Source organism: Pseudopipra pipra, chromosome 6, assembly GCF_036250125.1.
Source record: "Pseudopipra pipra isolate bDixPip1 chromosome 6, bDixPip1.hap1, whole genome shotgun sequence".
NCBI lineage: Eukaryota > Metazoa > Chordata > Aves > Passeriformes > Pipridae > Pseudopipra > Pseudopipra pipra.
The window spans coordinates 42,794,264-42,819,781 of record NC_087554.1 but is presented as its reverse complement, the minus strand read 5'-3'; the positions used below and the strand labels follow the sequence as shown (position 1 = coordinate 42,819,781).

At 44.8% G+C, this 25,518-nt stretch overlaps 3 protein-coding genes across 4 annotated transcripts; 2 read left to right on the top strand and 1 right to left on the bottom strand.

Annotated features, from left to right (window-relative positions):
* The first annotated feature begins 37 nt into the window (after window positions 1-37).
* NOXRED1 (NADP dependent oxidoreductase domain containing 1) lies at window positions 38-4,892 on the top strand. The gene is given in 7 exon segments (XM_064660062.1): window positions 38-2,068; window positions 2,070-2,160; window positions 3,494-3,500; window positions 3,687-3,844; window positions 3,847-3,911; window positions 4,388-4,695; window positions 4,697-4,892. Coding segments are annotated over 7 exon segments (1,041 nt in total). The 5' UTR covers window positions 38-1,777; the 3' UTR covers window positions 4,818-4,892.
* Window positions 4,893-5,424: 532 nt separating this feature from the next.
* Window positions 5,425-9,164, bottom strand: SAMD15 (sterile alpha motif domain containing 15). The gene is made up of 3 exons (XM_064658855.1): window positions 8,978-9,164; window positions 8,721-8,819; window positions 5,425-6,410 (listed from the first exon to the last, which is right to left on the bottom strand). Exons 1-3 carry the CDS (start codon window positions 9,122-9,124, stop codon window positions 6,099-6,101), a joined length of 558 nt encoding a protein of 185 aa, XP_064514925.1. The 5' UTR covers window positions 9,125-9,164; the 3' UTR covers window positions 5,425-6,098.
* A 46-nt stretch (window positions 9,165-9,210) lies between these two features.
* Window positions 9,211-24,860, top strand: TMED8 (transmembrane p24 trafficking protein family member 8). 2 transcript variants are annotated; one of them, XM_064658848.1, is made up of 6 exons: window positions 9,211-9,544; window positions 10,551-10,629; window positions 13,207-13,336; window positions 14,274-14,415; window positions 14,683-14,982; window positions 16,018-24,860. In XM_064658848.1, exons 1-6 carry the CDS (start codon window positions 9,466-9,468, stop codon window positions 16,233-16,235), a joined length of 948 nt encoding a protein of 315 aa, XP_064514918.1. In that variant the 5' UTR covers window positions 9,211-9,465; the 3' UTR covers window positions 16,236-24,860. The 2 variants fall into 2 exon arrangements, with proteins under 2 accessions (XP_064514918.1, XP_064514917.1); XM_064658847.1 differs by lacking the exon at window positions 9,211-9,544 and adding an exon at window positions 9,630-9,816.
* The last annotated feature ends 658 nt before the right edge of the window (window positions 24,861-25,518 follow it).

Here is a 25,518-nt window from a genome sequence, read left to right as displayed (position 1 = left end):
AGGGTCTTTTCTCATGTTCTGAAAAGCACAGTGCATGTCACCATGGAGTGGCTTTGCTTTCAGCACTACCTTATTTCACACTTTTAATGCCATCAGCACAGATGAAATAATTTTAATGTTGTAGGAGACTTTGCTGCTGCAGGGGGGTCAAACAAACAGGAGGGTAGGTTTGGATTCCAGCTTCCCTGCTGCACTGCACACTCTCATTTTTTTCTGTTGGTGTATGTGTTTTTCCTTACAGAATTGTTTGGGTTGGAAGGGACCTCTTCATCATCTAGTCCAATCCTGCTTTAGCAAGGTCACCTGGAACAGGCAGACCAGGACTGTGTCTGTTTGGGTTTTCAATATCACCGCTGTAGACAACTCAGCTTCTTTGGGAAACCTGTTCCTGAATTTGGCCACACTCACAGTAAAAAGGTGTTTTGTGTCTTCAGATGGACTGAAGTCACGTTTCAGTTTGTGCGCCTTGTTGTCACTGGGCACCACTGAAAAGCGTCTGGGTCCCTTCATTCCCTCTCATCAGATACTTAGACACATGGATAAAATTTCCCCCAAGCCTTCTCCAGGTTCAACAACCCTAGCTCTTGGCCTCTCCTCATCTAAGAGATCCTCCAATTCTGTAGTCATTTTAGTGGCCCTTTGCTGGACTCTGTCCAATATCTCCATGTCTCTTGTACAGAGGAGCCCAGAACTGGACATGGCATTCTGGATTTAGAAAGCAAGGATTACCTTCCTTAACCTGCTGGCAACATTCACCCTAAGACAACCTAGGATGTTGTAGACTAGGCTGAGGTTTGCTGCAAAGCTCTCACAAATGCCCCAGTCCAGGATGTTGCCTGGTTGTAGGAGTTGGAATGGTGTCACTGGTTGGGATTTATGTCAGGGAGCAACAGGAGAAGCTGAACATAGCCTTGTAGTTATCTGATGAAGCTATAAAATAAATTTTCACACCTGTATTCTCCAAGCATGAAGTGCTCCTGATGCTGAGCTGGGCTCTGTGCCCCAGTGTCCATGTTTCCGCCACATGTCCTGAGAGCCTGGGTAAGTGCTCCCCAACCTGGGCCTGGAAGTGGGACTGCACTTAATACGCACTTTAAGTGCACTTTTCTCACAGCACTTCAGCAGAACCCGCTGTCTGTCAAACATCAGTTTAGTTGTTTGCTTTTTTTTTACCAGTCCCAGCTGAGGGTGGTGGAGACATTAACACTGTCCTTTGAATGCTGGCTATTTTAATTTAGTCCACTCTATTCCTGTGCCTTTTCAAAATTCTTCTTGTTATTTACTAAGAACTTGGTCAGTGACTGAGACTCCAGGTTGTTAAACTAGCAGAAACCATCTCCCCCACAGGGTGGTAGCGCTGAAACAGAAACATTGCTCTCCTTGCTTCGTGGCTGCAGGGTCAATGTGACAAGCTTCTCACTGGGCTATGAAGGCCCAGCCAGGAGAGGAGATTGGCCTGCAGCATTGCAGCAACTGCTTCCATACACACTGTCAGCTGCCCCACAAACTCTCAGATAAAACAAGACAAGTGGGGAGAATGGTCCTCCGGGGGATGCTTGGAATAAAATCCTCTTTCTAATCATCTCAGGGAGATAGGAAACAGGGATTATTAAATAGCTTTTTATAGATCTTGAAAACTAGCCAGATCCCAAGGCTTGGCTATTTCAGCTTTAATTCAGCCCACGTGGAAGCTGAGCTCTGTGCATGTTTGTCCCTGGCAGAGAGGCTGCCTGTTTTGTGTCTTTCTGCTGCGACCCTTTGCCATGTAGGAACAGTGATGGGCAGCCACCAAAGTCCTCTGTGCCACTGTGGGCAGGCAGACAGCAGTCCCAACCTCGAAGCAGTGGTTTGTGTTTTACCTGCATGTGGCAGAGCACAGGTAATCCTGCTTCCAGTGCCCAGAGGTGCTGGTTGGTCACCTCTGCTCTCTCTATGGGCTCGAGTCCCTTTCTCCTTGCTTATCTCGGCAGACCTGCAGGGGCAGAGGCTCACATGCTTTTACAACAATGCTCAGCTGGTGTCCTGGGTGGATATTGCATTCCTCTGCTGTCTCTCATCAAACAGTGCTGTCCGCCTGCTCTGTCATTTGTCTTGTCATCCAGGAGCCCCGCATTGTGTACAGCTTCGACACCTCCATCCCTCTCTGCAGGAACTACACTGGTAATTAACATTCTATTTCATAGAATAATAGAATCACAGAATCAGCTGGGTTGGAAGGGACCTCTGAGATCATCAAGTCCAACCCTTGATCCACTACCACCGTGGTTACTAGACCATGGCACTAAGTGCCACATCCAGTCTTATCTTAAAAACCTCCAGGGACGGAGAATCCACCACTTCCTTGGGCAGCCCATTCCAGTGTCTAATTACCCTCTCTGTAAAGAATTTCTTCCTAATATCTAACCTAAACCTCCCCTGGCACAATGTAAGACCACGCCCTCTTGTCTTGCTGACAGCTGCCTGGGAGAAGAGACCAACCCCCACCTGGCTACAACCTCCTCACAAGTAGCTGTAGAGAGTGATGAGGTCTCCCTTGAGCCTCTCCAGGCTGAACAACCCCAGCTCCCTCAGCCTCTCCTCACAGGACTTGTGCTCCAGTCCCTTCACCAGCCTCGTTGCTCTTCTCTGGACCTGCTCCAGCACCTCAATATCCTTCCTGAACTGAGGGGCCCAGAACTGGACACAGTACTCAAGGTGTGGCCTCACCAGCGCTGAGTCCAGGGGAAGAATCACTTCCCTGGACCTGTTGGCCACACTATTCCTGATCCAGGCCACGATGCCATTGGCCTTCTTGGCCACCTGGGCACACTGCTGGCTCATGTTCAGCTTCCTGTCAATCCAAACTTCCAGGTCCCTTTCTGCCTGGCTGCTCTCCAGCCTGTAGCGCTGCCTGGGGTTGTTGTGGCCAAAGTGGAGGACCTGGCACTGGCCTTGTTGAACCTCATCCCGTTGGAATCAGCCCAACTCTCCAGCCTGTCCAGGTCCCTCTGCAGAGCCCTCCTGCCTTCCAGCTGATTGACACTCGCCCCCAGCTTAGTGTCATCTGCAAATTTGCTGATGGTGGACTCAATCCCCTCATCTAAATCATTGATAAAGATATTAAACAGGACTGGGCCCAACACTGATCCCTGGGGGACACCGCTAGTGACCAGCTGCCAACTGGACACAGCCCCGTTCACCACCACTCTCTGGGCCCGGCCCTCCAGCCAGTTCCTGACCCAGCACAGAGTGCCCCTGTCCAAGCCGTGGGCTGCCAGCTTTTTCAGGAGTATGCTGTGGGAGACGGTGTCAAAGGCTGTGCTGAAGTCCAGGTAAACTACATCCTCAGCCTTCTCCTCATCCACCAGGCGGGTCACCTGATCATAAAAGGAGATCAGGTTGGTCAGACAGGACCCACCCTTCCTAAACCCATGCTGGCTGGGTCTGATCCCTTGTCCATCCTGTAGGTGCTGCATGATTGCACTCAGGATGATCTGCTCCATAACCTTGCCAGGCATGAGGTCAGGCTGACGGGCCTGTAGTTTCCCGGGTCCTCCTTCTGGCCCTTTTTGTGGATTGGCGTGACATTCACAACTTCCAATCATCTGGGACCTCACCAGTGAGCCAGGACTGTTGGTAGATGATGGAGAGCAGCTCGGCGAGCTCTTCTGCCAGCTCCCTCATCACCCTTGGGTTTATCCTTCAAGGAAAACAAAAATCAATGCTGAATAGCTGGTGGCCATTTTCTATGCAGCCCTGAACAGCAGCATGTGGCAGAACCTGCCTCACCGGAAGGCACTGAAACTACTCAAAGACCTGAGTTTTCCTGAATGCTCCTCTGTGTGGGCAGAGCAGAAAACTTCCTGTTCAGGTTTGTGTGCAAGAGTTTTGCCAGCAAGGGGTTTGCCTCTTCGATGACTCAAGAGGAGAAAGTAAACGGTTGAATGCTGAGGTACTGCTTGTCCAGGCTTCCTCTTCGCTCTGAAACTTGCCTCATCCCACAGCTAAAACATGGGCTGTCTTATTGGGTTAGAAGATGCTGAACTCTGTGTTGCCCTTAGGACCACATACCTGCCAGGGAAGATTGTCTTAGATGATGTATTAGCAATAAAAGACCTGGACTGAGTTATTTTGTCCCTGGTTCCTGTTTGGTTACTTATCAGGGTTGTCTGAAGCCAATGAGCAGGACTGGGGCACCAGATGAAGAAAACAAAAATTCCTATGGGAATATCTAGAGAGGACAGTTCTTAGGGGTAATGAACTTATGGCAGTTCATGAACTAGGATGTTTAGACAGGGGAACACTGCTTGAGGGAAATTACTCCTGCTCGTGCAGGATTGTTCTAGAGCCATTAGGCTCGGTTTTGCTCCACTTAGCAGAGTAATGCCTGGAACATTTTATATTCAAGTCTTTGAGTCTGATTGTTTCTCAAAGGCCCAAGGAAGAGTCTTGTAGTCAGACATTGAAGAAAACCATTATTTGTCACCTTATTAACAAGCTGCTTTGGACTGCAGTTGTCCGCAAATGTTTTTATTTGTTTTCTCTTCCCAGAACCTTTTCCTGGTTTGACTTGACAGCTGTACCAATGAGAAAGTCTCTCTTTAGCCAGCTGCTAGAATAGAGAGAGCTTGTCCAGTGCCATCCCATGCCTGGTGCTCTACTAGACAAGGCATCCTCTGGAGACTGGTCTACAAAGCAATGCGGGTAATCAGCACTAATTAGCTGTAGTGAAGCCCAGTGTGATACTGGATGACAAGTCTCCATGCTTCACAGCTGCTTCCAACATCTTCTCAGAAATTCCAGAGGAAACTGCTGAGTATGATTCTAAATTCTCATAAACCATAATGAAGCCCATGCAGAATGCTTTGCTGAGATCTCATCCCAGCCTCCTCATGGAACTAAGGGGTGTGAGAACCAGCACTGTTCACTCTCGGACTTTTCAAACTATTCCAGCTAACAACCCTATGTACACATTTTCTTCTACACGTTTCACTCTCTAGACTGTTCAACAAACCCACTTACCCCTGGCTGCCTGAGCTTTTCTCTTTTTTTGTCTGAATTTGCCTCTTACATAGTCTTCTTGGCCTATGAACTGCTTCAGTTTCCCTGTGTTTCTGTTGCAGCTTCAATAGAAAACTGAATTACAGAAAAAATTACATATATTTTGTAGTGACTACTGCTTTGGTGTAACAAACTAAACAGGATCGGGCCCAGTCTTTTTTTATCCTTTTATTTTTTTAATCCCCATGGGGGAATCTCAATAAAGCCATTGAATCCTGGCAACATACTAATGATTTAGTCAGGAGCATTCTTTCTGTTGAGCCAGGCTTTAATCAGCACTTACTTCTACTTCCTTGCTGGTAATAATGCACTCCACCCTCACCACCACAGACTATGTGATATATCATTCAAGGAAAAAGGAAGTAACTGGTCAATCTGCCCAAATCCACCCAGGAAAAAGCAAGCTTTATTCCCTAAATTCTCTGGTCCAGCTTACAGTATTCTCTCATGCTTCTTGCCACCATCTATCGTGTTTCAGTACTGTTTACCATGGTAAGACACTGCCTACCCGGTTTTGCCTCACAGGAAATAATTTCTGTGGTGAGGCCAGGGACTAGTTGTGCACATTGCAACGAGGCCCCTCACTTAATTATGATGGCTGATAGCAGCTGTAGCCACACCTGTTATGCCTGTTATTGTATGTGCCATACATACAATAACATACACCTGGGCTTCAAAGTGAGCCCAGTCTGCCAGCACTAAAGACTGGGAGAAATCTATTCACTTGAGCATCTGGCAAGTTGTCGTCAATCACTTGTGGTTAAAATATGCATATGATTGTTTTTTGGTCTTTTTAATCAACTGTGAAGAAGTGAAAGACACAGTGGTCTGACCTAGAGCTTCTGCTTCACTTGGTTCCTATAAGCAAATGAAGGATTGCAGGAAAGAGACAATGTGGGGATGTGTTTGGTCTAATCAAATGTTTAAGAGCTGCAGTGGCCTTTTCTATAATTGGGAAAAGGCGGAACTGCACCTCCTTGGACAATCTGCAAGGTAATAAGGGTCTAGTCTGCTGCTACTGCTGGGCTTCTTACGAGGCGGAAGTGCAGCCTGAGTCTCTAATTCTGCCTCTGGGTGTCCTGCGAGACAGGGAGAGCATCCGCTCCCACCTCGGTCTGGGATCCTTCCAAAGAAGGAACTGTATCCGCTTCTACTGTGGTCTGGGACTGTGGCAAAGGAGGAACTGTAGTATAGGACTCCAGTCCTGCTTTTTCAATAAACTCTGTGAAAGTGAGGGCATCTGCTTTCTTTCCTGTTCGAGACTTTCTCTCTAGGAAGAGACCCATGTTGTCTCTGTATGGGAGGGCAATTGATCTGCTGAAGAGAGGCTCCTCAATCCCCAGCAACTCTCGCACATGTCGTGAAATTTCCTGAAATACAAGATAAAATGCCACAAATTCTCATTTCACAGGGCAACAGATAAAACTATACATTCTGTGTCAGAGCAGCAGGAAAAAGAACTGAATTTCTGAATTTTGGAACAGTTTCACACTTGAAGTTGCAACACAAGAGGGATCTGAACCCATAAGCCCCATGTGACATTGTAAAAGCAGAGGAGATCCCTTTTTCTCCAGAATTACTGTGGGGGATGACATCACATCTGGTCTCTTAGTGGCATAAATAGCTCCACTTTCCTCTTTGCACTTGAAGAACAAACAAGTTATAGGTGAATGAGCTGCAATCTCTCCTGCTTATTTCAAAATCATTGCTGTTTGTTGTTATAATGTCAACAGCAGAGTCTAAACACAAGAGTAAAAACTAATTAGCAGTAAGTCATATTGCTCATTAAGAAAATGGCTGTGTGAGCCAGCTAGACCTGGAACTGTCAGTGAACAGAGCCTTGCCATTATTTTTGAAGTCACTTCTGAGAATGTAACCATCTGATTCGACTGAAGCTTCAAAATACAATTCTCAAGGTTTTACTGATTTTTCACAGTATTTGCTTAAAATCTTCTCCCAACTTGGGCTTGACTCTGAAGAGTAGTACCCTACTTTGTGTGATAACAAAAGAACACCAGACTGGTATCTTCAGTGGTTTTGATATATAAAATACCAGTACAGTGGGATTAAAACCAGCAGTAATGTCACTTGTCCATGCTGCATAGCTTCCACCTAATTAGTTGTGTAGTTCTCTACCAAATTGCCATTTCCCCTAAACTGCAAACAGTTTCTGTCTCACTGAGCTGATGCTATCACTTTTATTTCTATAGTAACTGTATCAGTTTCAACTGCTCACAGCCTTTAGTTTATATTTCTTGTTGGGAAGTGATGGCCTTAAGGTTTCACCTGCTCTAGTGCACACTTCCTGAAAGACTCACAGGGCCATGTCCTGCAGAGCTCTGCATGCTTGGATTTCATCACAGAAAAGTTCTTTAAAACACAAATAACTAACAGGATAAGGCATAACCTTCAAGAACATCTCGGTTCCACTGAAGTCTGTGAGATGTTCCCAGTTTACTTGCAAGCTTTGGAAAACATTACAGAGACAGTCTCATTTCCAAGCTTGCTGCACTATGCTGGCTATCATTTATCCTGAGGAATTTCAGTTCCTACAGGAGGAAGGTTACAGTTGGTACCTTTAACCCACGGCTAAGTATTTCTCAACAGTTGCATTACCATCATACACAATCCCTATATCCCAATATGAGGGTGAGGCTTACAAAGGCTATAAAGTTCTTGCCACCTTTGGTAAGCACAAATGACTATAAAGGCTCTATCTGCTTGTACCTGAAATATTCTTGAAGGGCTGCTGTCTGAAAAACTAAGTGTTGTAAATTGATGCTTTCCTCTCAAAGCAGCAGGCAAACTCATGGCTCTAGTCAGTCTTTTTGGTGGCATATATAGTTTCAAACAGTTAAGATTGTGCAGCCAGGCAGGACGGTAGTGAAATAGCATTTTGGTGCTCAAGAACAAATGAAACGGTGCTAATACTCTAGTCATTGGAGCATAAAGATTTTTCTCTCTTCCAGGTTATTTGAACTTCTACCTAGGTCTTCTGGGGAAAGTAACATCAAATTATGATGCAAAGCAGACAGTTTGGCTCTGTAAATGCAGCCCCAAGTCCCTCTGAGGTTTCCATTAGGGAAGGGAAGAAGGGTTATGAAATTTAAGTCAACTTGTTGATTTTCTGAATCTTTAGGAAGCTCTGGAAGGCCATATTGTAACCCCCAAAGTCAGTTCTTAGCCATCAGTGTCTGTTAAAAAAATATGCAGGTTTGAAAAGAAAATGGCCAAAACAAGGAAGTAAAAATGAGTGGCCTTTTTGCTGCTTGAGATCAGTGGCTCAATTGCTGCAGGTTAAATCTGACTAGATTTTCAGAAGTTCTACAAATGAGCAAGTGGAAAATTACTAAAAAAAATTCGAAGTGGTATCTAAAAAAGGTGTGTGCATCTTGCTAAGCAATTTTATGAGCCCAGGGGAACAACATAGGCTTAAAGAAAGGCCAAGTACTCCTGGTGCACTTCTGGTGCCCCAGCTGTGGCCAGTTAAAGATCTGTACTTGAAAAGACTAAAAATGTGACTGTTTGGCTGAACAAGTTTGGTTGTCCAGTTCCAGGCTCACTCTTCGAATCCACGATCTGCCTGGGCAGGCAGGCCATGGCCCAGCCTGCTTCTCAGCGATAAGGGTCAGCGAGGGGGGTCAGGGGGCTGAGGGAGCCCCGGGAGCCGCCAGGCGCACCTGCATGTGGCAGAAGTCCGTGACGCCCATGGCGGGCAGGTTGGAGCAGTTGGCGAGGACGAGGCGGCGGCCGGTGATGCCGTTGGCCCTGAAGCATTCCTGGGCAGGGGAGCGGAGGGAGAGGCGGGTCGCCCTCTGCCACTGCCGCCCCTCTTGCAGCTCACACGCACACACACACACGCACACACACACACACACACACACAGAGCTCAGGGCCATCGGTGCAGGGGGCGCTCAGGGCGGGGGCAGCCCCGCACCTCGTACTGGGGGAAGCCGAGGTGTGCCACCCACTCCGCCACCTCCTCAGCACTCCAGGTCAAGAAGGGGCAGGCGGACCGCGACACTCCCGCACCCTGGAGCTCGGGCTCAGGCTCCGGCCCCTCGGGCCCCGGGCGCGGCTCCATCAGCTTCTTCCCCAGGCCGCCCCGGCGTCTTTCCGAGATCCGTTACCATGGTAACCGCCACTTCCCGGAGGCGCACCCCGTTCTCCCCTCCGCCACCCCCTCCGCGCTGTCAGCCTGCAACGCCGCCCGCGCCCCACGGCTCTGCAGAACTAGATGCTGATTGGCTGCGTTGCCGAGGGGGGAGGCTGAGGGATGAGCACCAAGGCGCCACCATCTCCCTCCTGCCGGGATCTCACGCCCCGCTCGGGTGTTTCCGCCGCCTCGCTCGGGTGTTTCCGCCGGGCCGACCGCCGCGGTTCGGCCCCGCTCGGGTGATTCCGCCGTCCCGCCGAGCCGTGCCTATGTCGGCCGCGGTCTCCACCGCCGCCGGCTCCCGCTTCGAGCCCCCGGGTGGCGGCACCGCGTCCCGGGGCCCCGCAGGTACGGGCTGGGTAGGGGAAGGGGCAGCCTGCCGGCGCGTATTTTAGCTTTGGCCTTACGGGGAGGGTGGAAAGCAAACTCCCTCGTTTCTCGCGGAGAAGCCGAATTTCCGCGCTGGCAGACCTCTCGGATGGCTCTGTGGTCTCCGGGCGCACCTGGACTGCCGAGCTCACCTGCTCCCCTGCCGCCACACCTGCGCTCGGGCGCCTGGGACTGCAGCTGGAGTTCCTGGCGTTCCCCCCCTGCGGGGGGGAGAGCGAGGATTGATGGAGGTTTGTGCTTTCCCCGGCGAAACAGACCCCGTCCCGCCTGAGCCGGGCTGCCCCCGCCGTGCGGTCTCTGCCGCGGGCGCGGGGCCCCGGGCTAGAGGTGCCTCCCAGCTCCAGCTGGCTCTTGGGAAGGGCCAGCGGCTCCAAGGGGCATCATCGGCGACCTGCGACAGCTGGAACTTGTCCGTGCCCGGTTCGCTGCCTTAATGCAATCGGGCAGAAGGGCTGTGGAGCATGTACCGCAGTCGTGGGGGGAACAGAGCTTTCCCTCAGTTCAGGAGACTCGGGGGAGATCAGGAGCCATCTTTATAGACAGTCCTTTTAGCAGGGGCCTGGGAATTTCCATCTTGTCAGTGCCCTGTGGGAACCACTGCATGTTTGCTTTTTCGAGGGCTTTGTCAGCTCAGTTTTACGTGATGAAATTTGGCCTTGTTATGTCCTTCTGAAGCTGGGATTGGTGGTTCCTGAGTGAATCCTGCTTCTGAGAATGGGTCTGTACCAAAAACATGCATAGGTTTTTGTTCTCCCTTTCCTAGGGTTGAGGCAATTAAAAATCTTTGTTCTGCAAGGTGCTAGATACAGCTCATAACACGAAAAACTGGTTGGCACAGCTCTTTGTTCCACAGCTGTGACCTTGTCAACATTTGAGTGCTGGCTGCAGGTTTTCCTCCTGTCAGTGTATTATAAACATGAAACATTTATTTCACCTTCTCTTCTTATATTCTCTTTGTTGTTAGAAAATGAAGACTCAGCCCAAAAGACAGAGCCTGCAGATCAGCTAGTTGATTCTTTGGAGTCCAGTACTTCGCAGAGCGGGTAGGAAAATTCTTGTGTGTTGTGGCCCACATGCATGACAGTCTGTTTCACCCCTGTGACCTCTTCTGTGTCAGTTTGTTCTGTGCAGGTGAAAGGAAGGGACTGGAGATTGAATTGTCTGCTTTGGGATAGTAAATACCAGAATGAGTATGGGAGGGCCTGTTCTTACAGGCTTTAAGGTTGTTTTAAAGCTTATGAGGTGTAGTTCATGGCTCAGCTATTCAAATCACAGAGTCATTCAGTGTGAAAGGAACCCTGCAAGGTTTTGTAGTCCGTTGTAAGAGCTAATAAACTTTCAGTGGAAAATTTTCAGTGTTCCATCTGAAGGATATTTTAGTAATTGAGCATTCCCACTGTCTGTAATTCTGATGGAGGCTGTGCAAGAAAACACCTTTTACCATTTCCTTGACAATATTTTGGCTTTTTTCTTCATCCTTTGTTTTCTGTGTCATGCCATTAATGCTGCATATCAACCCTGTTGTCAGATGTTTGGCTTGTTGGTATCTGTTGGGCATATGGTGTTTGTGGCCAAGTAATTTCATTGGTTTCAAGCACACATGCAGTGGAGTTTCATTTGCCATTACACATTCGATGCACAGGATATGGTTTCAAAAATGTGTGAATTAATTACAGTGGGTAAACCACAGCTTCATTGAGAAAGACGGAAAAAAATCCAGGAAAGAAAAACTACAACAAACTACCCTACTTACTAAGGGAGCAGTTTGATGCCATCTTGGCTTGATGCTGATGACCTGTGTATCAGCCTTCTTGACTCTAAATGAGTTCTTCCATCTCCCTATAATATCCTCTGTTTTTCTTTTAAGAGATCAATACAGACCATGAGCAAAGTGGCCAGAGCAGATGATGGATACCTGTGGAAGTTACCTAACAAAATTGTCTTAAGTTAGATTTCCTTTGAAAGGGATGGAGATGATCCAGAAGGGTTGTGTGAGGAGGAATCAGCTGAACTCTATCTTTGTAAGTCTGCCTGTAAAGCCTGTGTAGCCCTTCCTAATCTTTCAATGAGACTCTTAGGTATCCGTGTTGTCCAGAGGAAAAAATTCCAAAGCTGTTAACTCCTATGTTGAGGGAGATGTGTGCATCTATGGTAGCAAGTGACCAAATAGCCCTTCTAGGTGAGTCCACGCAACTACTAAACTAAGGGGCAAATAGGCTGGAAAATGATGGCGTAGAAGTCTTAAGAATTCTTCTTTTAAAAAAATATTCTCTCCAAGTGTTCCTTCTTTTCTTATCTTGTTCATCTGCTGCCATTTTCTGATCCTGAAATTCAGCTCGTTTGAATTGTACTTACTGACCTTCTGGTCTATCGTGCCAGTTCTAGGAGAGGAAATCACACTGTTGAGAGAATTTAAGTAAAAAATGGCTATGTTTCTGTACTGCCATGGGAGTAAAGATTTGGAAACAAGAGCCACATTTGCCCTGTTCAAGTATTCTCTATGGATTCAGGAAGGAATATATCTGAACCGTGTTTTTGGTTTGGTTTGGTTTTTTTTTAACTATTCCACACTATACTGATAGTTTGCTTTCTTGCTAATGACAATATTTCTCGTTTCTGAAAGGAGACATTTGAGGAAATCCATATATTTTCCATTACTGCTATGTTCTCAAGTTTCTGATCCTTTAGACTAAAGCAGTTGACATTGGTTTTATAGTGCTGTGAGAAGGCTTTGCTTTTCAAAAGGGCAGCTGTTTCTATTCGTATTTAATACCAGGTTGCTTCTCATGTAAGTTTCACGTATATGAGAGCGTTACAGAGGACAGACACTCTGCTGGCATCCATCTGTGTTCATTTGGGATGATAAGTCTTTCCTATTGAAAAAATGCAGCATTTTTTCAATATAATTTAGAACAAAGTCCTCAACCAAGAATAAATGCAAAAGATGTTTCCTTTCTTGCCCATTCTTTTCCTGCTACATACCTTTCTTTCTGTTTTAACATGTCCTGTTGTTACAGTGCAGTACTTGGACCTCTTTGCTATTACTGTGCTGCCATTGTATGTCTTACAGCTTGCTTATCTGTGGGAAATGTATTTGAATATGGCAGAGACACCTGGGTGCTCCCTGTATCTGTTGGGCTTGCTTTTGGAAAGGCATAATGGGCTACTTAAATAGATGGCATTCTCAGGATGGCTGTCAAAACTGTTTTGAGTTCTTTCATTGATAGATGACCTCTGATGGAGTATGCAGATGTCATGCAGTAGCTGACACAAAAGAAGTTCTCCCTTCTTGGGCAGAAAAGTTGGCGCTGATGTCTGCCCTTAGTACAGTGTTGGTGAGCTAGCATTCTGTGGGGGGAGTGCAGTGAATTTCTGCGGTTTAAAGGACAGTAAATAAGGAGTATTCCACTGAAGTTGCTCTCTCTGGCTCACATGGAAGATAGTCATACAGAGATGGCAGGACTGGGGTGCTAAGGGTTCTTTGTGCAGCTGGCAGGTGGTGACCACAGAGGCTTGTTCTCTTCAGTTCATTTGAATTAGAGGTCCAGAGCGGAGTGATTCCTCTGCTGACAGTGCCCTGGGTGCAAGTGGTGAATTGTAGTGCTCTCTTTCTCTGAAAGGTCACAGATTGGGTCACACCTGAGTGCAGGCACGACAGAGGATTCGAAGGAAGAAGCTGACACTTTGGAGGACCAGGAAGTGGCTGAACTAGAAGAGAAGCTGCCTGACAAAATCCATTCCCTCAAAAAGGTAGGTGGATGTTTCTTATGTCTGAAAGCAAGGACAGAGGCGCAGTGAGTGTTTTCCCACCGTACTTGGGTGCTTAAGGCTATGGGACTGAGGCTCTAAGGGTTATGTTAAGATAAAAGTAGTATTGACATAGATTCAGTTACATTTTTTTTCTATATGTTAGTGGGAAGTAAATGTTATAAGCCTGATTTGCAAAATCCATCTCGTGTGTTTGGCTGCTCCTTGCTTCCTTACAGTTTTTTACTCTATAAGGCTGCTAGGTAATTCTCACCTTCTGCCTCTTGTCTGGTGCTTCTGGAAATTCCCTTCTTGCAGATTTATGGAAGAGGAAACTGAAAGTCTTTTGTTTTTTCTTACGAGCAGCCAGTTTGTTTGCATTACAGATAGAGTCAGGAAAACTTGTGCAAATGACACCCAGCTCAGGACCTGTGAGTTTGCATATATGAGGAGAGAGGCCTAGTAAACTAGATGGACTTTTAACTCAGATGCAGCGATGACAGTTTCATTGTGGCTGTAGTCTAGATGCACACAGAGCTGAAAGGCTCTCCCTAGAGAGATTGTGTCTTAAGAATTCTTTCCAAGAGTAGTCAGCAAAATCTATAAGGCTGTTGCTTTGTTGAGGGGTGACAATTAACTCTGAAGCAGATGCAAAGATGTGCCTGCCCAAGGATTCCCAGGGAGGTCAAGGGGTGTGTAATTTGTGAGACTAATGCAGTATTTGACTTCAAAGTTCATGACTTTGGTGCTGTGGGGGAAACAATGCCTAGAGATGTCTTGGAGCCAGCCAGTTCTTTTACACTAACAGAAGCTTCTGCATGTCTGACTTATTTATGTTTCATAAAGATGCCTGAATTACTAATGAGTTGTTTCAAATCCAGCCAGAGACTTTTTAATTAGGATGGTCTTTGTGACAATGTTTCTTACATGTTTTGTGCAGGAAGCTGGTGTTTGGGTAACCAACTACCATGTACCTCAGGGAGTAGGGGATATAGTCATGATTCAGTCAGATCACACTGGTGCTGTGGATATCCTCTCGGCTGAGCTGGAGACTGCAGACCTCCTTGGGGAGCAGAGGAAAGGTGAGTCCTGAAGGCAAAACATTTGTTTGGGTAATTTTTTAAGTGGCTACCCTGGCTAGAGAAGAGCAGAGACTGTCCTGGAACACTTCTAATTCCTGCTGGAAATTTGGGCTCCTGACTAGCAAGTGGAAAAACTTCACATCCAGGGCTTCTGGGAGCAGACCCCAGAATGCAAAGGCCTTATCAGAAATAGCTTCACTGTTTTCAGATAACAGTTTGTCAGTAGTGAAAAGACAGGTGAGCCTGTGATCTTTTCCCTTGTTTCAGCTCAGCCTCCCCCTCTTGCTGCACCCACCATGTGGACCACTGAGAAGATGAAGGAATTCAAAGCCAAGATGGGAAAGGAGAAGAATGGCCGGATGGTGGTGAAGCGAGGCGAAGTGGTGACAGTCCGTGTGCCAACCCACCCTGATGGGAAATGCATTTGCTGGGAGTTTGCTACAGATGACTATGACATTGGGTTTGGAGTCTATTTTGACTGGACCACAGTTACTAACACAGCCATTACTGTTCAGGTCAGTGAATCCAGCGATGAAGAGGATGAAGAGGAGGATGAGGAAATTGAAGGTTAGTGCAGATCTTATAAAGGCTAATTTGTGGTGCTTATTTCTATGCTGCTGAGAGTGTGCTGAGAGTGTCTGTCAGATGCTATAATTTCCATCTACTTTGTTTACTCAACCCATTTGCTATCTCTGCAGCCTTTTGGGTTCTTGGTTAGACTGTGATAAGAAAGCATTTAGCCCTGCCTGCTTCAGCATATATCAATGGGTGTTCTTTCCAAAAGCATTCTTAAAACTGAGCACATTGAAAAATAAAATCAAAATTCACTCAGTCAGCTTCTTGCTGATAAAAAGATTAAAGTCTCAAATTTTACCCTGATTGTTTTTCTTAGACTCTCAGACTGAGAAATTTTTGGTGCAGTGGAGGCAAAAAGATTTTATTTCTGGGTTGGTTTCTTTTGGTTGGTTGGTTGTTGATTTTTTGTTGTTTTCTTTTTTTTCCCCTGGTACATCAGTAGCTCCTTCTGACTGCATTTGAAAGCATTGCTCCCCATGTCTTTGTACTTGTGAAACACACAGCAATGTTGCCTGTTTTGCGGCTTCAGTGTATGTGTGACCAGTGTAGCTGTGGGGTTGGTGTCTGAATTTTGCAGGCCATCCAAAGAGGGGTAGGTTCCTGTATGAGGAATCCTCTTGGAGAAGTGAATTGAGGACATAAACCCAATGAGGTTGTAGATAAGAGCTTACCCTTTCTTCTGCTTCAGGGCTGTATCACTGGGTTGCTGTTATGTGTATAAAAGCAGTGAGGTGTCTAAAACGTAAGTTCAGGGAGAGGAGACAAGGCTGGCAGGCAAGTGAATACTCTCCCATCAGTATTCCCAAAAGAACTACTTCTTAGTATGTCCTTTGTTATGATAAGGAAGACTGGACTTTGTGGGAATTATTTGCAGAAAGGTCAGAGGAGACGCTGTAGGTAATGCTGTCATAGTTAGCCTTCCATATGGCTGCATGTCTGTGCTGCATTCCAGCTTTGTTGGTCTTTTTCTGGACAGCCTAGTGGCTTAACAGGTTCTGGCCTACTTAATTTCCTCTCTCCATTCAGGACTCTCCCCTGCTGGTGATGTGGAAAGGGGCTCCAAAAGCTATCTGCGGAACCGCTATGGAGAGATCATGCCTGTGTATCGGAGGAACAGCCATCGGGAGGTGCAGGCAGGCAGCCATGAGTACCCAGGCGAGGGCATCTACCTGCTGAAATTTGATAACTCGTACTCTCTCCTCCGCAATAAGACTCTGTTCTTTCATGTCTATTACATGAGCTGAAGAAAAGGGAAGGGGCAAGGATGGCAGGCAGGTAATGGTGAGTGTAGCAGGCTGCCACCCAGCCCTGGTACCGCCTGATGGGCACTGCTATGCGTCAGAACCAAGGCACAATTCTTATGGCTCTTCTTCAGACATGAACTGGTTTCTCCCCACACCCTTCTTCCCCACTGTCCCAGGGGAGAAAGGTAGTTGTGACTGCCTGGTTGTTCCCAGGCATCTGCTCTTTCTCTAAGTCTGTGGGAGGTCTGCTCTGTGCAGGCATTGGGCTGGGCCCTTACATCACAGCTGGTAATTGCCCAGGAGCCAGGTTCAGATGGCCATGGTTCTGATCTTTTGTGCTGGTACAAAATGAAGTGAAAATAATCTGTTACTATTTTGTGAATAACTTTTCCAACTCTCCTGCTGCATCTGCATCACTAGAGGGCAGCTGTCAGTTGCCATGAGCCAAAAGCACAGCTGGCTTGTCACCCAGCCAGGGTAACCTACCACCACTACGGTCACCAGCAGTCAGTGCTTCCTTCACTCACGCAAGTGGGGGTGCAGCTGGCCAGCAGCTCCAGTGGCTTGGCAGTGCTACAAAAGGTGGGCCCCAAATGGCAGTCACAACTTTTGTTTGAACAGGGTGCACACCTAGTAGTCCGTAAGAGGATTTTACTACAGATTAAGAATTGGATGTTATATTTGTTAATTGTAGGGATATGTAGGTGATTAAAACTTCAGTGACTACCAAAAGTTTTTTCTCTAATCTAAATGTGAAGCAGAATAAATACAAAGTGGTTGGAATACAACCAATAAATATACAGGAAATGTTTCTTAGTAGCAGCATGTTGGTTCACTGGTATTACAACCATATGTAGCAAGGTTCCCCAGAGAAATGTAGCTTGTCAACTGCTATTGCTGTTGCAAAGGTATTGTTAGGAAGTTCCTTGGCATGTTTTGGTGACTCGTGATGGTACTAGTGATGACTTTCTGCTCAAATAGTGGCAGAATTGAACAAGAAAGAAGTTAAATCCGTCAGTGATGAATTTTAAAATATGTTTATCAGTAACTGTTTTTTATTTTAATACTTTTAACATGAAATCATTCTCTTTTCTAAGAATACTGCTGTATTTACATTTTGATACCTCTTTGAAGAGACACAAAATGGCTGTTTGTGTGGTGATCCTAGTAGAGTTCTGAGTTTTATTTTTAAATTGTCCAGGTAAAGCACCTTTACTTGGTCCATTCCTTCTATTGAGAGGGAATGATGGACAAAATTATTTTGGGGTAATTAATGCCAAAGATTTTGCTCTCGTAGGAGGGCTGCATATTTCCTATGAAGGGTATATTGTAATGCTGTGCAATTTGCTCCATATTCAAGCTTGGTCTTTTAACTGTCTTTGCTTACTTATTCACTGCCCCAGAGCACTTATTAGGTCAAAATGTTAAGAGAAACAGACTACAGTAGAGCAGCCCAAGCTGAGAGGAGAAGGAGTAGTAATGCAAAGAGCCACTGTGGTCCAAGCAGTGCTTTCTCAGTGAGCAGGCATGGAGCAGAGTTGGTCAGGGTAAGGAGAAGAGTTTTTGCTGCTTTGGGCCCCGAGATGAGCAGAAAACAGCCACCTCTCTCAAAAGAGAGAGCGTGTGCTCCTGGGTGGGGGGGAACTGCAAAGATGCCTTACTTAAGCATGGCAAGCACAGGACAATCTTGCAAGGAGACAGAACAGTAGGGCTTGGTATCTGTCAGAGCAAAATGCTCTTTCATTCAGCAGCTTGGAGAGGGCTGTTCCTTCCTTTAGCCTCTCTTGGATGAAATGAAGGACTATCCTGTGGCCTTTGTACAGCACTTGAATCATGCCTGAGCAACTTAGGTAAGGTTGTTTTTTGGGTTTTTTTTTTCATCTTTTGTCTATCAAGTTCGAAGATGTTACAGATGGAGTGATGCTCTTCACTTGTAACAGAAAAGTAGCAGTATGTTTGTTGATATAAACCAGTGATTTAACACCATTTGATCGTTTGTGTTTTGTGTGTATAGACTGGGGAATGAGAGGCTGGAGAGCAGCACTGCAGAAAGGGACCTGTGCATCCTGGTTGATAACAAGTTGAATATGAGTCAGCAGTGCCCTGGCAGCCAGGAGGGCCAACCGTGTCCTGGGGGGCATCAGGCAAAGCATCGCCAGCTGGTCGAGGGAGGGGATTGTCCTGCTCTGCACTGCACTGGGGCAGCCTCACCTTGAGTATTGTGTGCAGTTTTGGGCACTGCAATATAAGAAAGACATTAAGCTCTTAAAGAGCGTCCAGAGGAGGGCGGTGGAGATGGTGAAGGGTCTTGAGGGGAAGCCGTATGAGGAGCAGCTGTTCAGCCTGGAGCAGACCTCATTGTGGTCTTCAGTCTCCTCACGAGGGGAAGCAGGTGGGCAGGTACCCATCTCTTCACTCTCATGACCGGTTACAGGACTAGAGGAAATGGCATGAAGCTGAATTAGGGGAGGTTTAGGTTGGATATCGGGAAAAGGTTTTTCACCTGAAGGGTTGTTGAGTACTGGAACAGGTTCCCCAGGGAAGTCACAGCACCAAGCCTGTCTGAGTTCAAGAAGTGTTTGGACAACGCTCTCAGGCACATGGTGTGATTCTTGGTGTGTCCTGCATAGGCCCAGGAATTGCACTTGATGATCCTGATGGGTCCCTTCCAACTCATCATATTCTATGAATCTATGAACCTTTTATACTGAGTCACTGGAAAATACCATAAAAACTGTTTATGATCACATAGAGAACACTATGGGCCAATGCCAGGAGAAACACTGCACATAAAATACAACAGTTGATTATGTCCTAGAGCAACAAGATCAGCCACGTACATGTGTGCTCAATATTGCCAGAGTACTTACGGTCTGTTCTGCAGGCTCTGGGAAGACTTGGTGGTGTTGCAACTCAGTGGTGAAACTGTGTAGGACTCTTAGAGGAAATAAAAAATGATAGTTACATTTTCTTAGAGAATTCACTGGGTTGTTCCTTACAATATTTTCTACTTTTTTTATTTGGAAAAAATACTGACATTCATCATTCAATACCTGTCATGGAACTCTTTTTGTAAAGTGGGTACAACCGTAAGTCAATCTGTGAACCCCAAATTCTCACAAGTTTATGGAATTTTATTTCGTTCCACCACTTAAAATGACTGCCTCAGATAGAATCTTCCAGTAGAGGAGCAGATTAATAATTTTCTTCAAATAGATGATATAGGAAGTAAAAAATATCAACAGCATGAGAACAGCAAGTTTATTTAGTAAGGCCTTTAAAAACAGAAGCCAGTCTCTGAAAATACGGTCACAGTGCTGGAATTAACTGTGCCAAGTTGTCAGGAGATGGGACTATACTTCTTTTCCAGCTTCAGTGAGTCTTAGGAGAAAGAGGGAAAAGGGCTTGGACCCTCAAATCTTACAAATTATGGTCTCTCTCCATCAGATACACACTGTAACATTAGCTGATGAAGCAGAAAAAGCTTAGGAAGTACCATAATTCACATTCAGACAGAAATTTCAGAAATTCTGAAAAACCCCAGGTTCTTTAGGCCTTTAGATGGCCTAAATTTAAATTACTTGTTTTAAGAAGTGAGATTTTTTTTTCATGAGCTGTTTTATAAAAGGAATAAACACTTTATTAAAAGTTTATTGAAATGGTAATTGCTAATAAAATCTGAATTACCAAAATTACCTCTAGAAGCACTATAAATACAGGAACATTTTCATTGTATTTTTGCACAACTATTCCTACCAATATAGTTAGCTAAGAAATGCAGAGGTGTCAGCCAAGTGATATGAACATAGGGTCCATCCACCTGGGATCCACCTGCACTGGGATCCATCCACATGGAAGGATGGGGCAAGACTGTTTTCAAGAGCATGTAGTGACAGGACAAGGAGGAGTGGGTTCAAAATGAAAGAGATTAAGCTTAGATTAGATATTGGGAAAAAAATTTTTACTGTGAGCAGGTTGCCCAGGGAAGCTGTGGATGCCCCATCCCTAAAGGTGTTCATGGCCAGGTTGGATCGGGCTTTGAGCAATCTGGTCTAGTTGAAAGTGTCTCTGCCCATGGCAGGGCGGTTGGAACTAGATGATCTTCAAGGTTCCCTCCCAACCCAAACTTCTATGATTCTATAAGTAAATGTGACAATACTTTAACAAGATTTGATGGCAAGATATACTTAATTGTATACTGCATAGAGGACAGAGTCAGACAAAACTGTCAAGGAGACCTTCTGCTGAGTCATGAGGTTCAGAAAGGACCCCCTTGCTTTTTAAACTCCTTTCTTGAGGTTGTGGCTGGATCCAGACTTAGTCCCTGACTTGGCCAGCCATCTACATCTAAAGGATTTTATTTGCACAGTCAATCCTGTATCTCAGCTAAGATTTAAAAGTTTAGAATGCTATTAAGCACTATTACAGCAAGGAATCTCTCATCGTCGAGTAGTTAACCCTAAGAGGCATCTCTACTCAGGTGGAGATCCTGGTGCACAGCCTACTGCCTTGTAGGAGAGTATTACAGGCCCTGGGCTGTTCACTATTTATAGAGTAAGATGTTTGACTTATAGTCATATTTGTATACAAACTGTGTTTTGGGTTGGCTCATGCTCAACTGGCCCTTAGCTGTTGAGCAAGACCCTGAACTGTTGTTCTTATCTGTCTTCTCAGAATCCACCTTAAGCCAGATACAGCCATCAGGACCACCACTGGTGGCTATTGCTCAAGCAGACAAAGTGGGAGGGGAGAGCACACTGTTACACTAGGCACTAAACAGAAGAAGATGAAAAGACCTTTAAATCTGACCACACTGTCAGCACTGCCCTACTCAATGATTGCCTTTGGTCCTTTGCTGTGAGATCTGCAGAACCCTGTGTGCCCTTGCTGGTTAATGCATGATGCACTATCTGGCAGCTACTCCACTTTCTAATTAGGATTTATTTATGATGAAGGGAACTGTGACCTATATGTACATTAGATATTCCATAATTACTGATCCTCAGCCGCACAGTTTGTTGCAGGCTAATGGGTTATCTCCACTGAAAACTTTTCTCTTTGTGTTGTGGCCTCCGTGTTGCCAATTCACAGCTACTTCCCCCCTCCTGTCTTTCTGTTGCTCATATTAAGGTTGGAAATATATTTTGTCTTGTTGTAAAAAATTAATAAGGCCTCCTTACAACCAATTTTGTTCACTCACTGATACATAAGTAGTATGTGCCAGTTTTCAAGCCATTAGTTAATGTTTTTTGTTAAGTTGCACTGTAGATGGCAAACCTATTGCTCAATTGTTGCTTTCTAAAGTGTAGACCAACCTTTAGTAAGGCTTTGGTCACTTTTTTGGAACTGTGCCCGTCTACCTGGTCTCATTGACTTAAGCCCAAAAGCAGCATTGAATTGGAATGTTGTTTCAATAACTATGTGCCCAGTCTGCAATGCAATGTGTCCACAGTCACACTGGCCTGCTGCAGTAGAACTGAAAGCATTCAGTATGTGTTGTTTCACTACTTAAGTTTACCAGACGTACCTGGTATCTCTTACGAACACAAGATAGTTTTAGGAATATTTCATCTGCAGGAAACAGAAGCTGCACAGTTGTCCAGGATAATTCCTTTTTTTGTTTATTTTCTTTAATCTCCACATTACAGAAGTATATTGTTTCTCAGGTATTCAGATAGCATTCATTATCCAAGTGACAACTCCTCTTTGGAAGGTATGCAGTCTTTATTAATTCTCTGATAAATCCAATAGCTTGGCTGTGTAGACAGTGATTAACAGCAGCCATTCCCATTCAAAATCAACCCCAAAGGTGTTTCAAAGTAATTTTATTTCGCATGTGTCATTTTTTCAGTTTGGTGTATTTCCCAGATTTGTATTCAATCTTGCTAGCTGGCTTAGGCAGTTATAGAAACCCTTCTTATTTTAAATAGAGACTTTTGGAACTAGACCTTGGGTCTAGAAAGAAAAATAAATTAAAAATGCAGTTGCACTTCAGAGAGGGAAATTAATCCTCAGGAAACAAAAATTTCTTTGTTTTTGTGGAAGGAAGATTTCAGATAGGTTTTTTAAAATGTGTTTCTTCTCCCTGTAATTGTGTGTAGAAATTCAGAAAGCTAAATCGAGGAAGAAGCTTCTTTTGCATTTTGGGCTTGCTTTTGTGAAAGCATAAAATTGTTTTCCATTTTGTTTTGAATATAATTTAGATCTAAATAAAATTTACATGTCTAGCCAGAGATATAAGACAGTCCTGTAGTAAAGGACTTGTATAAAAATTAGCTTGCATAATTGTTTAGTTATAATAATGGTAACACTGTCTTGGAGTTTTTTATGTCAGAAAAGATAATAAGCTCTCTATTGTTTTCTCTGTTTTTTCGCTTTAGGTGTAATGTAGCAGCAGGAGTTTAAAATATATGTGCTTTACTGAGGATAGAGACTTAAATTGCTTAAATCAGGGACCACTAGTTCTGATTACATTTACTCAGACTCTTTGGAAGCCTATAATACGTGTTCTCCTGACATAGGCTTGTAGCAAATTAATGCTTGGGACCCATTTAATACCTGAACGGGTAAGATGAAAATGCGTAAGAGAAAGAGCTTAGTTGCCTGACTTCAGGTGCTCAGAAAGTCGAATTACTATGCACTGAGTCTAGAAGGCAGCCACATTCCTTTCTTTGTGGCTCTGCCCTGTGTGCTTGTCTCCTTGTAACCACGTATGGATGTAACCTCCATCTATGGCCCGCAGTGGGTCAGTTATCACCGTGCTGGTCCTGGTGAGTAGGGTTTGAGATGAACCTTGTAACATGTCTAGTTGCTGAAAGACTTACTTGTTCTTGTGGGGAATTAGGGTAGAAAAGTAATCCCTAAATGAGTTCACTTTTATCCCCACTGCTTATACCCTTCCTTCTTATCTCACTACCCCTACTAAAGCCACTCTACAGAGGATTTATCACAAGGTGCCTTAGGAACAAGGAGCATGTCTGAAATCAGATTCATAGGTGTCATTAATCCAAGGGACTTCTTCTCATTTCTCTGCCCATTTGAGTAGCAGAGGGACACTTCCTAAGATCAGGCAAGGAGAACCCCCGTGGGCTGATCCTGGAGATCTAAGCTGTTCATAGACTGCCTTGTTGCTGTAAGATGAGTATACAATGGTATTTGTGTTTCCTGGCGCCATATGTTCTTTGCCTTTTAAAATCATATGCTGCTGTCAGATATCTAGGAACACCAGAGGACTACTCCTTTTGATATGCTGATGCTAAATCCAAGGACCAGAGGAACACTAGACAGATATAGAAGAATGTTCCTTATGGCCATTCATCATTTTCTCTAAAAGAAAATTATGTCAGAATCCAGTGTTGTGAGTGGTGTGTGCTTATACATATTGAGGCTGGATAAAAGACCAAAGCAACAAAGTTGGGTTTTTTTTGGTTTGTTGTTTGTTTGGTTTTTTTTCCTTCTACAGGTGTGAAAGAAAAGACTGTTTCTCTCTTTTTCATATCTGGGGAAATATTTGATATGACAATGTCATGTAGATAATGTAGACAAATGAGAACTTCCTAACTGGCAGAATGAAAAACTGGGAGCTGATTGTGTTAAAAACATTGGCTAATTAGACTATGAAAGAAGCCGAGAGTTTAGCAGGAGTCAAAGTGCTACGTCATTTATTTAAATAAATTGATTTGCAGTAAATACCAACTAAATAAAGTTTCAGAAGGTACATAAAACTGCAGAGTTCAAATGTATATTGCAAGGAAGAGAATTTTCTGTGGGAATATTTCACATTTGCCTGGAAAGTGTCTCTGGCTACTTCTTCTGAACCAATGGTGCTGTTGCAGCTGAAGATATAACATCAGTCCAGGTGGATGGTGGATCTAACTCCCCTTGGCTTTTCTACATTCTATTCTGGATTTTACATGTTGATTTCTCAGAAGCATCATACAAGAAATATACCCTTTATTGGGCAGGGAGAGAGGAAGAATTCTGTAATCCATCAGTGAGGGTTATCTGTTTTTAAGCCCATCTGGACTGGTGAGTCAAGTCCCTTGGGCAAGACGTAGAATGTCAGCCACAAAGGCAAAAGACCAGAGCTAAGGAGGCGTTGCCAAGTACTGACCTTGAAGTTTAGGAGCTACGTTTGGAAATTATAAATAGCTGGAGATGGTCTCCTTGCAACCTCCAGGATGCCTTGGTGACCGCCCTCCTCAGAGGGAAGCAGGCTGCCCTCCAGTCACAGCTCCAAGCCTCTAGCATAGTCCTTCACTGGGGAGCATCTTGTAGCTGGTCATACCTTTTTCAGACCTCCGTTCTTGTGAACTGTGATGGCTGTCTGTCAGTCCTTATCTATGTGATGCGAATATTTTTGATGTCCTGTGATTTCAAAATTGAGTGCTAACCAGTTGGTTTTCATGGGCTCCCAAGGTGTGAGTTTTAAATAGAGAAGAGGATATTTTAACACAGTGTGGCACTGGACCTCTTGCCAAAGGGCATATATGAAGACTATATTTATAGTGTGCTTTCCTTCTACACTTGGTTTGTATTGTTTATATTTGATGTGTTGTGGTTGATTTGTAATAATATATTGAAACTTATTCCCTTTAAATAAACTTTTCACTATGCAACCAAGAACTTTGTCTTCTGTTTAAAGCAAGTGAATATCTTGATTTGAGAAACTGAACTACAGACTTTCTAATAAAACAAGAATACAATTAAACTTGGTTTTATGAGCAAAGAAGAGGCAAATACTCAAAATGTACTTTGCAGTGTACTGGATATTTTGGTTGCAAATGGATAGGAAAATGGTCTGTTGTCAGCTGGTGATTATGGCTCCAGCCAGGAATTTTTTCGTCCTGTTACAATGACTTGCTGGGATATTTTTCATGTAAATCTTCAAATTCTCTGCAATGCTTGCGATTGTACTGAATGCTCATGTAGCAATGCTCATGCTTGGCAAGTAGCCAAGCTCATATAATGGGCACAGGTAGAGTTTGAATATTTTACCCTCTAGTGCTTCATACTGGTACTTGTCATCTCCATTTGCAGAGATCCCCTATAGGTAGCTCTTCTGTTACTTCAGCTTTCAATCTGAAGAGCTAAAAACATCTCTTCAGTTACCAGATCCACATTGACTTGTCTAGACGAAAGTGTTTGCCCTTCATAGCTCCTCACAGCTGCTTTGCTCATCAACTTTATCATATTACAAAGATTATATTTACATATACTGAAGGAAGCATTTCCTGGTCAAAATGAGGAATGATTCCTGCAGCCAGAGTAATCCTTTCTCACC